The 13,115-nt window shown below is 40.5% G+C and overlaps 1 protein-coding gene and 1 long non-coding RNA gene across 7 annotated transcripts in view; both read left to right on the top strand.

The window, feature by feature from the left end:
* Nucleotides 1–13,115, top strand: part of LOC126985752 (matrix metalloproteinase-2-like) — a 94,990-nt gene that overhangs the window by 70,756 nt on the left and 11,119 nt on the right. For all 6 annotated transcript variants that reach the window (XR_007739009.1, XR_007739008.1, XR_007739006.1 and 3 more), the window contains exons 4-5: nt 11,430–11,526; nt 12,349–12,431. Coding sequence is in view for 1 of the 6 variants with exons in the window: in XM_050841004.1 (XP_050696961.1) it covers nt 11,430–11,526; nt 12,349–12,431 (180 nt within the window). In the remaining 5 variants the exon portion in view is untranslated. The remainder of the gene's footprint in view (nt 1–11,429; nt 11,527–12,348; nt 12,432–13,115) is intronic.
* Nucleotides 4,880–8,410, top strand: LOC126985780 (uncharacterized). Its single transcript, XR_007739025.1, has 2 exons — nt 4,880–5,509; nt 5,600–8,410. It is a non-coding gene; the product is annotated as an uncharacterized LOC126985780 (long non-coding RNA).

A 13,115-nucleotide genomic window follows, 5' to 3' on the forward strand; every position in this document is an offset into this window, starting at 1 on the left:
TGGTCTTTTCCCTTCCCTTCCCCTTTCTTTCCCTTTCATCTCTTCGGATCTTCTTTCCCTTCTACTCATTTTCTCTCCTCTTCGTTTTTCTTCCACCTTCTCCCTTTTTTATTTTCTCTTCATCCCCTTTCCTTTCCTCTCTTTTCCTTCCTTCCCTTTCTCCTCCTTCCCTTTCTCCCCTTCCTTCCCCTCTTCTCCTCCTTATCCTTTCCTTCACATCTGAGAGGAAGAGAAAGAAGGAAGGAGAAGAGAGAGAGGGGAGAGGAGGAAGGGGAAAAAAGAGGGGAGATCAAGATGAAGGGGAGTCTTGTTGGAGGTGAGGGAGGGGAAGGAAACGGCTATCTTACGCAAACAGTAGCCTTCTGTACGCCTGTGTGTGTGTGTGTGTGTGTGTGTGTGTGTGTGTGTGTGTGTGTGTTAGCATACTCTTGTCCCCGGGTTAAGATAAGGGAGAATGGATCCTATTTCAAGGGGTGATAAGTGGGAGAGATAATGTTGGTATTATTATTATTATTGTTATTGTTATTATTCCTGCTGTTTTTTTCTGCTTCCTGTTCTACTTTTTCTTTCTCTCCATCTACTGTATCCTTCCATAATCATTATCTGTTTCTACTTCGTCACTTCTTTTCTTCTTTTTCTTCTTTTTCTCCTCCTCGTCTTCTCTTTCATCTTGTTTTTTTCTCCTTGTCTTCATTTTCTTCTTGTTTTCTTCATCTTCATTTTCTTTCTCCTCCTCCTCGTCTTTTTTCTTCCTCTCGTCTTCTTTTTCTTCTTGTTTTCTTCGTCACCATCTTCATTATCTTTTTCTTCCTCTCGTCTTCTTTTTCTTCTTTTTCTTCTCGTTTTTCTTCATCATCATCACTATCTTTTTCTTCCTCCTCGTCTTCTTTTCCTCTTCTTTTTCTTCATGAACATCATTTTCTTCTTTTTCTTCATCATTTTTCTTCTTTTCTTCTTCATCGACATCCTCATCTTCATTTTCGCCCTGTCTTTCATCACCATCATCATCTTTTTCATCACCTCCTCCTTCTCTTCCTCCTCCTCCTCCTCCTCCTCCTCCTGACAGATAAGGGCTTCGCTGAGTCAGTAAGTTGCTGAGATACGCAAATTCTGACTTCAGATTGTACCAGAAAAGGGGGGGAAGGGAGGAGAGGGGAGGGGAGATGAGTAAGGGAGAGGAGGGGAGAGAGGAGAGGGGAGGAGGAGTAAGAAGAGGGGAGAAGAGGAGAGGTGAGTGAAAGAAAAGAGAAAATGAGGGAGAGGAAGGGAGAGGAGAGGGGAGTAGTGAAGGAAAGGGAGAGGAGAAGAGAAGAGGGGAGAAGGAATGAATGAAGAAGGGGAGAGGAGGAAGCAGTAATAAAGAGGAGGGAGGGAGGGAAGAGAATAGAAGAGGGGAGAGGGGATGAGAAAAGGGAAAAGAAAGGAAAAGGAGAAAAAAAAATAGGTGAGGAAGGGGAGGAAAGAGGGAGGGAGAGGAGAGAAAGAGGAGAACTAAAGGAGGAGGAGAAAGCAGGGAAGGAAGGAAGGAGGGGGAGGGGGAGGGAAGAGGAAGAAGAGAAATGAGAAGAGAATGCAGGAAGAGGAGAAATTTGAGAGATTAAAGAAAAGAGGAGATAGGAAGGAAGAAGAGGAGGAGGAGGAAGAGGAGAAAGCAGGGAAGGAAGGAGGGAGAGGGAAGAGGGAAGAGGAAGAAGAGAATGCAGGAAGAGGAGAAATTTGTGAGATAAAGAAAAGAGATAGGAAGGAGAAGGAGGAGGATTACAGGGAAGAAGGGATGTTTTTTTCTTGTTTTCTTTCATTCTTTTCGTTTGTCTTTTCTTTCTTTTTCTATTTATTTTCTTGTTTATTTTGTTTTCTTTTTCTCTCATTCTTTTCGTTAGTCTTTTCTTTCTATTTTCTTGTGTATATTTTGTTTTCTTTTCCTTTCTCAAACTTTCTTTCTTTGTTTATATTTTCTTATTGGAATTATTTGCCTTTCTCCTCATCCGTCTTTTTTATCAACTAGAATAAGAACAAAGAAAATGAATAAATAAATAAAACAGGAAGAAGAAAACGAAGAAAAAGACAATGAAATGTTGATACAAAAAGAAGAAGTAGAAGACAACAAAGCGAAGTAAAGAAAATAGAAGAAAACATTACACTTGAAGATCGGTTTTAAGGTCAAGAGGTCATCTGCAATCTGAGGTCACGTAAGGTCAAGAAACAAGCCATCAGGTCATCCCAGGTAATAAGAAAACAACGAAGAGGTCATCACCAGGTCATCTAAGGTCAAGAGAAGATTCAGGTCATTATCAAGAGGTCAATTACGGGTCATTCTAAGGTCAAGAGTATTTAGCAGGTCAAGAAATTCAAGAGGTCATATACAGGTCAGTTTAAGGTCAAGAGAATACGAAACAGGTTATCAAGAAGGTCAAGATATTCAAGAAGGAACGGAGAGGTCATCGGAGGGTCGAGAGAGGTCATCTGAGGTCACCGTCGCGGGCAGGTCAGGTCACTCACTCAACTTGGATGTGATGTGCTGCCCCTCCATCACAACCTCCTTGAGTGAGTGACCTGCCTGCCCTCCTCCTCCACCTCCTCCACCTCCACCTCCTCCTCTTCTTCCTCGATCATCTCCTCTTCCTCTTCCTCCTCCTCCATCATTTCCTTCTCTTCCTCCACCTCCTTGATCATCTCCTCCTCCTCTTCCTCTTCTTCCTCCACCTTCTCGATCATCTCCTTCTACTCTTCCTCTTCTTCCTCGATCATCTCCTCCTCTTCCTCCACCTCCTCCTCGATCATCTCCTCCTCCTCTTCCTCTTCTTCCTCCACCTCTTTTTCTCCTCTTCTTTCTCCACCTCCTCGATCATCTCCTCCTCCTCTTCCTCCACCTCTCTTTTTCTCCTCTTCTTCCTCTTCTTCCACCTCCTCCTCGATCATCTCCTCCTCTTCCTCCTCCTCTCTTTCTCTCCTCCTTTTCCCTCTGTCTTCTCATCCTCCTCCTCTTCTTCTCATCCTCTTCCACCATCTCCTCCATGACCTCCACTGTTACCACTTGTTCGCTCCCTCCTCCTCCTCCTCCTCCATCAACACCTCCACTTCTTGAACTACCGCCTCAGTCAGCAAGAATTTTGACCTCCTCCTCTTCCTCTTCCTCCTCCTCCTCCAACACTTACCTCCAATATTGCTCTTTTTGTCTTTTTTTTTTCTTAAGTTAATGTTTTATGTGAAAAGAAAATCAGTTGTATTCTTTTTTTTCTTTTGTTAATCCATTTTTAAGAGAAAGAGGAATATCTTATTTTTTTTCCTTTCCTTCTTTGTGTGTGTGTGTGTGTGTGTGTGTGTGTGTGTGTGTGTGTGTGTGTGTGTGTGTGTGTGTGTGTCCAAAGGTCTTTATAGCCATAACAAGCCAAGCCTTAGAGAGAGAGAGAGAGAGAGAGAGAGAGAGAGAGAGACTGTTCACCACCACCACATTACTACCACCAGTCAAAACACACACACACACAGACAGTCTTTCTTTAGTAACTTTCCTACAGTGCTTTGTGCAGGAGAGAGAGAGAGAGAGAGAGAGAGAGAGGGGGTGATGAGGGAAGCAAGTGTGTGAGAGAGAGGAGTTGATCGTGAAGACAGGGAAAGTTCTTATTTTTTTCTTTTTTTTTTCGTTCTTTTTTTCTAAGCAGGACGTTTCCCTGACGATTGTATGAGAACGTTGACCGTCTGTGAGAGAGAGAGAGAGAGAGAGAGAGAGAGAGAGAGAGAGAGAGAGATGCTAATCCTCTTTCTTAATCTCAATCCCATTCGCTAATCCTCTTTCTTAATCTCAATCCCATTCATTCTTTCCTCTCATCTACAAATACATTTTAAGATCATTTATAAATACAACTACTAGTACTACTACAACTATACTTTCAATATTGTCTAGTATGGTTTATGTTATCTATTGTTCTATCGTGCTTCATTTGTTTTGGTTCCTCGCGCCAAGGTTTGTTTATGTTTATATACGATGATGTTCTGCCTTTTGTACGGTGCTCTAAATAAAGGCTTCGTCCCATACCCATGTCTTGTTTTTATTCACTACATATACGATGAAGAAAGGAAGTGTTAAGTGATTATATGGAAATGTTATGTAGTTTCTCATTTCCCTCTTTCGTTTTGCTTCATATTTCTTCTTATTTTCGTGTTTCTCCATGTTTTCTCTTTCAACTTTTCTGTTCTTCCTTCCTTCTTATCTCATTCCCTTCCTTTAACCTTTCCTTGCTCTTTCTCACTCTCCTTTCTCCCTCCATCCTTCCTTCCTCTTCTTCCTTTATTCATTCTCGTGTTTCTTTCTCCATGTCTTCTATTTCAACTTTTCTGTCATTCCTTCCTTCTTATCTCATCCCCTTCCTTTAACCTTTCCTTGCTCTTTCTCGCCCTTTCCTTTTTTTCCTTCCATCCTTCCTTCCTCTTCTTTCTTCCTTTATTCATTCTCGTGTTTATTTCTCCATGTTTTCTCTTTCAACTTTTCTGCCCTTCCTTCCTTCTTATCTCATCCCCTTCCTTTAACCTTTCCTTGCTTTTTCTCACTTTTCTTCCCTTTTTTTCCCTCCATCCCTCCTTCCTCTTCTTTCTTCCTTTATCTGTTCTTTCCCTTGTTTCCTTCATACCTCCTTCCTCCCTTTTTCTCGTCTATTCCTTCATTTATTTGCCTCCTTCCGTTTACCCTGTTTTACTCTTTTTTTTAAGCCTCTCCCTCCATTTTCCTTCCATGTTTCCCTCCCTTTCCTTCCTCCCTACTCTCTTGTCTATATCTCTCTCGTTTCTCTTTCGTTTTTTCTCATTTTCACATTCTTCCTCTTCTTCCTCATTTATTCCTGTCTTCCTCCTCTCTCTCTCTCTCTCTCTTCTCTTCTCTTCTCTCTCTCTCTCTCTCCAAATACCACCATAAGGTCACCACCACACCCCCGCCACCGTCGCTTCACTCGTCATCTTCACAACTGCTGGCGGCGAGGCTGACAGACTGATCCGGAGACGCTATTGCCCCGCTCCTCCTCTTCTCTCACTCCACTTGGGATTCGAATGAGTTTGATAATAAAGACGTGGATTTGCTTTCTTTCTCGAAATAGACAGAAAAAGAAACTTGTACAGATGAATCTTTTTTCTAAGATAGTTAAAAAAGATGTTTAGGGGTCCGTACCTTAACAGATGCATAGATAATTGGTATATTTAATTACCCATTGGAGATTAGTAAATACTCTTAGATAAATGCTTTGTGATCCATACCTTTACGGGGCTTGACTGATGCATAGATAATTAGTATATATTTAATTACCCATTGGAGATTAGTAAATACTCTTAGATAAATGCTTTGTGATCCATACCTTAACTGATGCATAGATAATTACCCATTGGAGATTAGTAAATAGATAAATGCTTTGTTTTGGAGGATAAAAGTAAAGGTTGGTGGGTCTGTAAATACGGATAAACAGAGGAATGGATAATAGATATGTGTTAAGGGATTAGATAAGGTAGTCGATAGTTAAAAGTAAAGGTTGGTGGGTCTGTAAATACGGATAAACAGAGGAATGGATAATAGATGTGTTAAGGGATTAGATAAGGTAGTTGATAGTTAAAAGTAAAGGATGGTGGGTCTGTAAACACGGATAAACAGAGGAATGATTAATAGGTATGTGTTAAGGGATTAGATAAGGTAGTCTATAGATAAATGCTTTGGAGGATAAAAGTAAAGAGTGTTGGGTCTCTCAACACACGGATAAACAGATGAATGGATAATAGGGGTGTTAAGGGATTGGATAAACTACTCAATACTCTTATAGACAGATGGATGGAGTTGTGAATAGATAGTTTTGCTTTAGTTTCTTTCGTCAATAAAACGCAGCTGAAGGGCAATAAAATAAACAGAAATCATAGGCCTATTGCATGGGGTTGTGAATAGATAGTTTTGTATTTGTTTCGTCAATAAAACTCAGCTGAAGGGCAATAAAATAAACAGACATCATAGGCCTATTGCATGGGGTTGTGAGTAGATAGTTTTGTATTTATTTCGTCAATAAAAGGCAGCTGAAGGGCAATAAAATAAACAGACATCATAGGCCTATTGCATGGGGTTGTGAGTAGATAGTTTTGTATTTGTTTCTTTCGTCAATAAAAGGCAGCTGAAGGGCAATAGAATAAACAGACATCATAGGCCTATTGCATGGGGTTGTGAATAGATAGTTTTGTATTTATTTAGTCAATAAAAGGCAGCTCAAGGGCAATAAAAAAATAGATAAATCATAGGCGTTCTGCAGACTCCCTATGTTCTAAAATCCCCAAGAGTAAAAAATATAACAATCAAATTCAACATTCAGAATTGGGCTTACAGATGAATAGCTTTAGACTATCAAAAAGGAATGTGTGAAGCCGGCCCCCACATGAGATGGATACTCTGCATGTTAGGAAATTAGAATAAGTTAAGGCATATAGGAAAGACTGATAAATAGATAGCTAGTTTATGTTAAGAAATTATAGTAAGTTAAAACAAAGATGGATAAATGAATGAATAGAGACCTTAAATTTCTATGTAAGGGAATTAGAATAAGTTAAGGCATATAAAGACGGATAAATAGATTAATAGCTTATGTATATTAAGGAATTGGAATAAGTTAAAACTGTGGAAAATATGTAGCCACTTATTGGGGTAAACCCTTTGAAATCCCCTCACCTTCGTAGGTGCGGCTCACAGTTAAATGCTGGGTTTATAAAAAGGTGTTCAGGTTTCTACTCACATAAAAGGGAGATGGATTCCAGTTATTTGAATGTTGTCCTTGTCCCCTAAACAAACCACTGAAAAGGGCGAAACTTAATGATTTAGTGAATTGTTGTGAAAGTTAATTTATGTAGCATGACAAGCTCAGGTGATTCTGAACTATTAATATAATTTACCGGAGGTTTGTTGTTTTCATGCTCCGTAACGACACCGCTTATTCGTGGTGCCGAACACGTTACTGCCCTTCTGTCGCGTGGACGTTATGACGCACCACACGTACAGTACTGCTTCATACGCAACGTCTTCGATTCTCTTGAGTCGTGCGTATTTCTTTCCCCTCCTAACACCTCACCTATTTGGCCAAATTAGGATTAATGCTAGAAAGGTACTTAGCTGTAACCATCAGGGTGTTAATGACAGGCAGCAGTATTGTTGATCGACGAATCCTAGTTGTTAGTAGTATAGTAGTCCGGGCGTCGTGTCTGCTCGCCGTATCTGGTAAGGCTGGTGATGCGGGAGCAGTATTGTAGTTTGACGTATCCCGGCAGTAAGTAGTAGAAATCCAGGGCGTCGACTGCTTGCCGTGTCTAAGTAAATATCGAGCCCGACGGTGGAGCACAACCAGCGCCGACCCGTCTTCTTTCGATAGCTATAAGCTGCTGCCTCTGACAGGCTCGCTTCCTCTCTCGCTGCCTTCCCTCGCACTCTGAAGCGCTATTCGAAGCAGCTCTTTGAAGCATCGTTTTATTTAAGTTAGTTTGCTGGTTAACTTATTTTTTATTTGTTAGCTGAGTAATCTAGTCCTCTCCTCGTAAGTAGGAGTAGCATTTTTCTTATAATTACTCCCCCCCTTTTTTTGTGGTTTTATTTTTATTATTCCCTGCCAAATAAATTTTTGACAAAAACATATATAAAGACGGATAAACAGATGAGTAGATAGCTTAATTGTCTATGTTATGGGGGTTAGAATAAGTTAAAACATAGAAAGACGGATAAATGAATGAATGGAAAGCTTAATTGTCTACGTTGGAGGATTATAATAAGTTAGATAACCTAGGAAGACGGACACAGAGGAGTAGGCAGCTGTTAACCCTATCCGATCCGAGGGAGGACAGATCTGGACCCCCCTCAAGCACTTCGATCAAAACGATACACCTTTTTTTTTTTCCACTAGTTTCTTTTCACTCATTATTCATTATTGTTTTACACTATTGGATACACCTTTTTTTTTTACTTTCCACTAGTTTCTTTCCACTCATTATTCATTGTTGTTTTACACTATTGATTCGGTACCAGTACTTAGTGTTCATGAGCGTTATCGTTGTTCAGATAAATGAGTACGATGCTTGGTGTTACGAGCGCGAAAAATTGAAAACGTCGGATCAGATAGGGTTAAGGGATTGGAATAAGTTAAAGGATATAAACACTAATAAATAGATCAATAGATAGCCGGTCTGTGTTAGAGATTTGGAATAATTTGAAACACTTACAGACAGACGGACGGATATATAGATGATTGCTTTATTTCGTGGAGTTTTAATTAAAGAGGTTCGCAGATCTATGGATACGGGAATGGTTAGAGGAAAAGCTTGGTAAGTAGAAGGTTTAAGAGAGAAATGATACACGATTTGTTTTGTTTATAGGATATAGAGGAATAGATGCTGTTAAGGGATTGGTTTATTTCGTGGAGTTTTAATTAAAGAGGTTCGCAGATCTATAGATGCGGGAATGGTTAGAGGAAAAGCTTGGTAAGTAGAAGGTTTAAGAGAGAAATGATACACGATTTGTTTTGTACATAGGATATAGAGGAATAGATGCTGTTAAGGGATTGGAATAAGTTAAAGCATATAAACACTAATAAATAGATCAATAGATAGCCGGTCTGTGTTAGAGATTTAGAATAATTTGAAACACTTAAAGACAGACGGACGGATATATAGATGATTGCTTTATTTCGTGGAGTTTAAATTAAAGAGGTTCGCAGATCTATAAATACAGGCATGATTAGAGGAAAAGCTTGGTAAGTAGAAGGTTTAAGAAAGAAATTATACACGATTTGTTTTACTGTGTTTATAGGAAAAGGATTAAAACTGGAAAGATGATGTATTGTGTTTTAATCTCCTTACTCTTCACTATTATTCATTATTATCAGTGTTATTTTTACTACTACAATAAAACTATAAGAAAAATACCCTGTTCTTTTATTAGTTTTAGTGTTATCATCATTACTACTGTTACTATCACTACAGACAATAAAACTAAAAAAAATACCCTGTTCCTCTCTTTATTAGTATTAGTATTATCACTACAGACAATAAAACTAAAAAAAATACCCTGTTCCTCTCTTTATTAGTATTATCACTACTACTATTACTACTATTACTACTACTGCATCTTCAACGACCCCCACCACCACCACCACCGCCACCATCTCGCCACACACATATTTGTAACCCCGTAAGAAACGCGCACGGCCAAAGGTAAACAAACGCACACGCTCCGAACCACGCCTGCATAAACAAACCCCGCCCGCGCCGGCCAATCAGAGCGAGGCATTGCGATGACGTCACTGCCTGCTAGGGTGCCTCTCCTCGACTAATATTATGACGAAGGAAAAGATACAGGCATCCCCTTGTTTGTGTGTGTGTGTGTGTGTGTGTGTGAGAGAGAGAGAGAGAGAGAGAGAGAGAGAGAGAGAGAGAGAGAGAGAGGCTGACTAATGCGGTTTATGATAGACGGAGTAAATAAACTTGAATAATTACAAAGAGAGAGAGAGAGAGAGAGAGAGAGAGAGAGAGAGAGAGAGAGAGAGAGAGAGAGAGAGAGAGAGAGATTGGGTTTAAAATTGATGCAGGAAATAGCTAGAACTATTGCCCAGAGAGAGAGAGAGAGAGAGAGAGAGAGAGAGAGAGAGAGAGACCTATTCGGTTTAAAATTTATGCAGGAAATAGCTAGAACGATTGCCCAGAGAGAGAGAGAGAGAGAGAGAGAGAGAGAGAGAGAGAGAGAGAGAGACCACACACACACACTTTATTGTCCAAACAAGGTACCATCTCTCTCACACACACACACACACACACACACACACACACACACACACACACACACGGAGTCGGTTCAGCATACACAAACATATTTTTCTTTCCCTCTGTTCACTGTATTCATTAACCCGGACCCTGAGACAGATAGACAGACTTGATGACAGCCAGATATTTATGAAGACATGATATGAAACTAGATAGACTGAGATAGATAGATAGACAGATAGATAGATACACACATACAGACATAATAGACAGATTATCCCGAAATTGATTTCTCTTTTTGGCCACTATATTCAGGAGCAGTAAGTAGCGGGCTTTTATTTTATTTTTTTCATTATTATTTTATTTTTTTACGCCCTTGCACTGTCTCCTCTGCTGTAAAAAAAAAAAAAAGAGAGAGAGAGAGAGAAAAAAAAAGACAGGTATCGATCAATGGGAACAGAAACATCTCAAATAAGTTTAGGTTTCACTGATGGGAGCATACGCCGGGGGGGCGAAACCGGGGTCCCTTCAGGCAGGCCCCCCTTCTCAAGCTCAAACCACGAACTCTGTGGGCGTCCCCTTGGCCTCCTCCAGTCTGTGACCAGGTCGGCTTTTGGGCAGCGTGCCACGTGCCCGTATAGCCGGAGTTGGGGGTTATACAGACTATGCAAGTAATAGGTCTCGAATCAGTCTCACGGAATAGTTGCTGGTTTCATAGTCATTCCCCATGATTCTGCGTAGACACTTAAAGGGTCGTATTATCAGACATTTCGCTGACCAAGAACACATTTGACAAGACTTTCGTTGGAGTTGCGGGCATTTCCAGGAGTAGTTTTATGACCCTGGTGGTATATAGTGTGACCCTTCCTCTGTACCGTGAACCTAAAGAACCACTCATTGGAACCCGACTAACCCCCTCTTTGACCTTTAGAAATAGCTGATATGAGAAGCGAAAATGTTTTATAATACCGACCTTATTACCCAAGGCATCATTCCGCCTCTCCAAGCCTGTACCGTGGTCCAGACAAGGCCGCCGTAAGACTTCCTGGCGAGACTCACCGTTGTTCTGAACTATATGTGCGCCCCTTTACTATAATTTGAAACGGATCTGACTCACGATATATCCTTTTTTTTTTTGTGTGTGTGTACAGTACGGGAAACAGCTCATGCGGAAACAAGGGGGGTGGGGGGAATAAAAGTCCCCTAAGCGCTGCTCCTGTAAAAGCAAACTGAGTCAAATGGCCAAACGAAAGCTCAGTCTCCATTAAACATTGATATTTTTTTTTCGGAAAGGGTTTGTGTGTTGCCTGTATTTAGTGTCGTGTGGAAAGTAAAGGGATTTGTCTTTGGAGAGCATGATGAACTACTCTCTGGTGTTGATATTTGGTGGAGGCTGTTGTTATTATTAAGTATTATTATTATTATTATTATTATTATTATTATTATTATTATTATTATTATTATTAATATTACTACTACTACTACTACTACTACTACTTATACTACTAGTCTACTACTACTACTACTACTACTACTGCAACAAAAATAACAACTGCAACTCCTCCTCCTCCTCTTACTACTACTACTACTACTACTACTACTACTACTACTACTACTACTACTACTACTGTTATTGTTGCTATTATAATTTTTTATCATCCCGCCTTTCCTTGCAGGGTTCGGAATTACCCAACCAAGATACGTGACCGGACCGGTAACCCCGAGGACCTGTCCAGATGGGAGGTGCAGCGAGAGTTCCGGTTGGCCACGGAGGTGAGAGAGAGAGAGAGAGAGAGAGAGAGAGAGAGAGAGAGAGAGAGATTGTTTGCTTGAAATGGAAATGAAGAAAGTGGAATTGAAAGGCAAGAAGAGCAGAAAAAGAGGAATAAAATCAGGCAGCTCACATATATAGACAGAGAACAAAGGGATTAAAATTGATAGATACACACACACTTATTCAATGTGCTTTAGTAATTTATGTAAATATTTCTGGTTGATTTATTTTTGTTAGGTATTTATTTATGTTTTGTCTCATGCATATTTTATTTATTTATTTATTTATTTTACTTATTTTCTTTACGTTTCGGCCTATGGTATCGGTAAGCTTTCTTGGAGGGGCCGGATGGTCGGCCCCAGCCCGTTATGGCGCAGGCCACGTTTTCAGTGGCGCCATTTTTTGCTTCATGCTGCCCCCCAGAGCTCATCTTTGAGCCTCTCTTTAGAGAGAGAATCTAAGAGTCAGGGTTGACAGGCGGTCCTCAGGACAGCGTGTGGGTAGTCGTTAGGCCACTCGGCGGTGACTGAATAACCCATGCTGTGTGGCGGGCAGGACTGGAACCTACGTCCTCCTGGACACTGCGCCGGCACGCTAACCACTCAGCCACCGCCTCCCCATTTAGCAATGGTTTATTCTTTTATGTGTGACTGATTGATTGACTCAGTCTTATTCATGCACATATTCATTAAGCCAGTGTTTATATATTTGTTTATTCATGTATGTCGTTAACTTACCTATTTGTGAGCCAATTTGTTACCGTTCTTCCTGTGACCTCATCACTTGCGTACTCGTGTCCTCATGGTTCTCCCCCTCGGCAGGTGTGGGACCGAGTGTCCCGCCTCCACTTCAAGGAGCTGGAACACAACCCCGACGAGGCGGACATCAGGATAGACTTCAAAACGTGAGGGAACATGTCTGCGCCCTCTCTCTCTCTCTCTCTCTCTCTCTCTCTCTCTCTCTCTCTGGATATTGTTCTCATTTTCTTGTCATACTATTTTATTTTTGTATTTCTTTCCCCGTTTTCTTTACTCGTGTTCGTCAATTTTCTCTCAACTCTCTCTCTCTCTCTCTCTCTCTCTCTCTCTCTCATCTTACTCATGATTGCTTCTGAGAATGAGTTTTTTTTATATATAATCTACTTTCTACCCCATTCATAACATTATCTAACCTCTTCTTCAAGTTCTAAATATGTGTTCGCATCAACTAAGTAATTATCGGCTTGGCTTCTTATGTTGGTCTAACTTTCCCATTTATGAGCCAGTTCGTGCCAGCCAGCCTGTCACCCATTTGAAACTGTATCCTTTTTTAAGCAATCTGATCTCTAAAGTCTTCAATCATATCTGCATCATCTACATCATTATCTGGTTGGCTTATTCTGTGTGTTGACTTTCCCAAATGTACGCCAGTTCTTGCTACTCTCTTCTCTCATGTATCCGTAAATTCCCCATCCCCTTAAAAGTCTATCCTAAAAAGTCTTTCTTAATCATATCTATCATATTTACTTACCGCTTAGCTTATTCTGTGTATTGACTTTAATATAGATTCACCAGTTCTTGCTAATCTCCAGTTGTCATGTATCCTATCT

The sequence above is a fragment of the Eriocheir sinensis genome, chromosome 60 (assembly GCF_024679095.1).
Source record: "Eriocheir sinensis breed Jianghai 21 chromosome 60, ASM2467909v1, whole genome shotgun sequence".
Lineage (NCBI taxonomy): Eukaryota > Metazoa > Arthropoda > Malacostraca > Decapoda > Varunidae > Eriocheir > Eriocheir sinensis.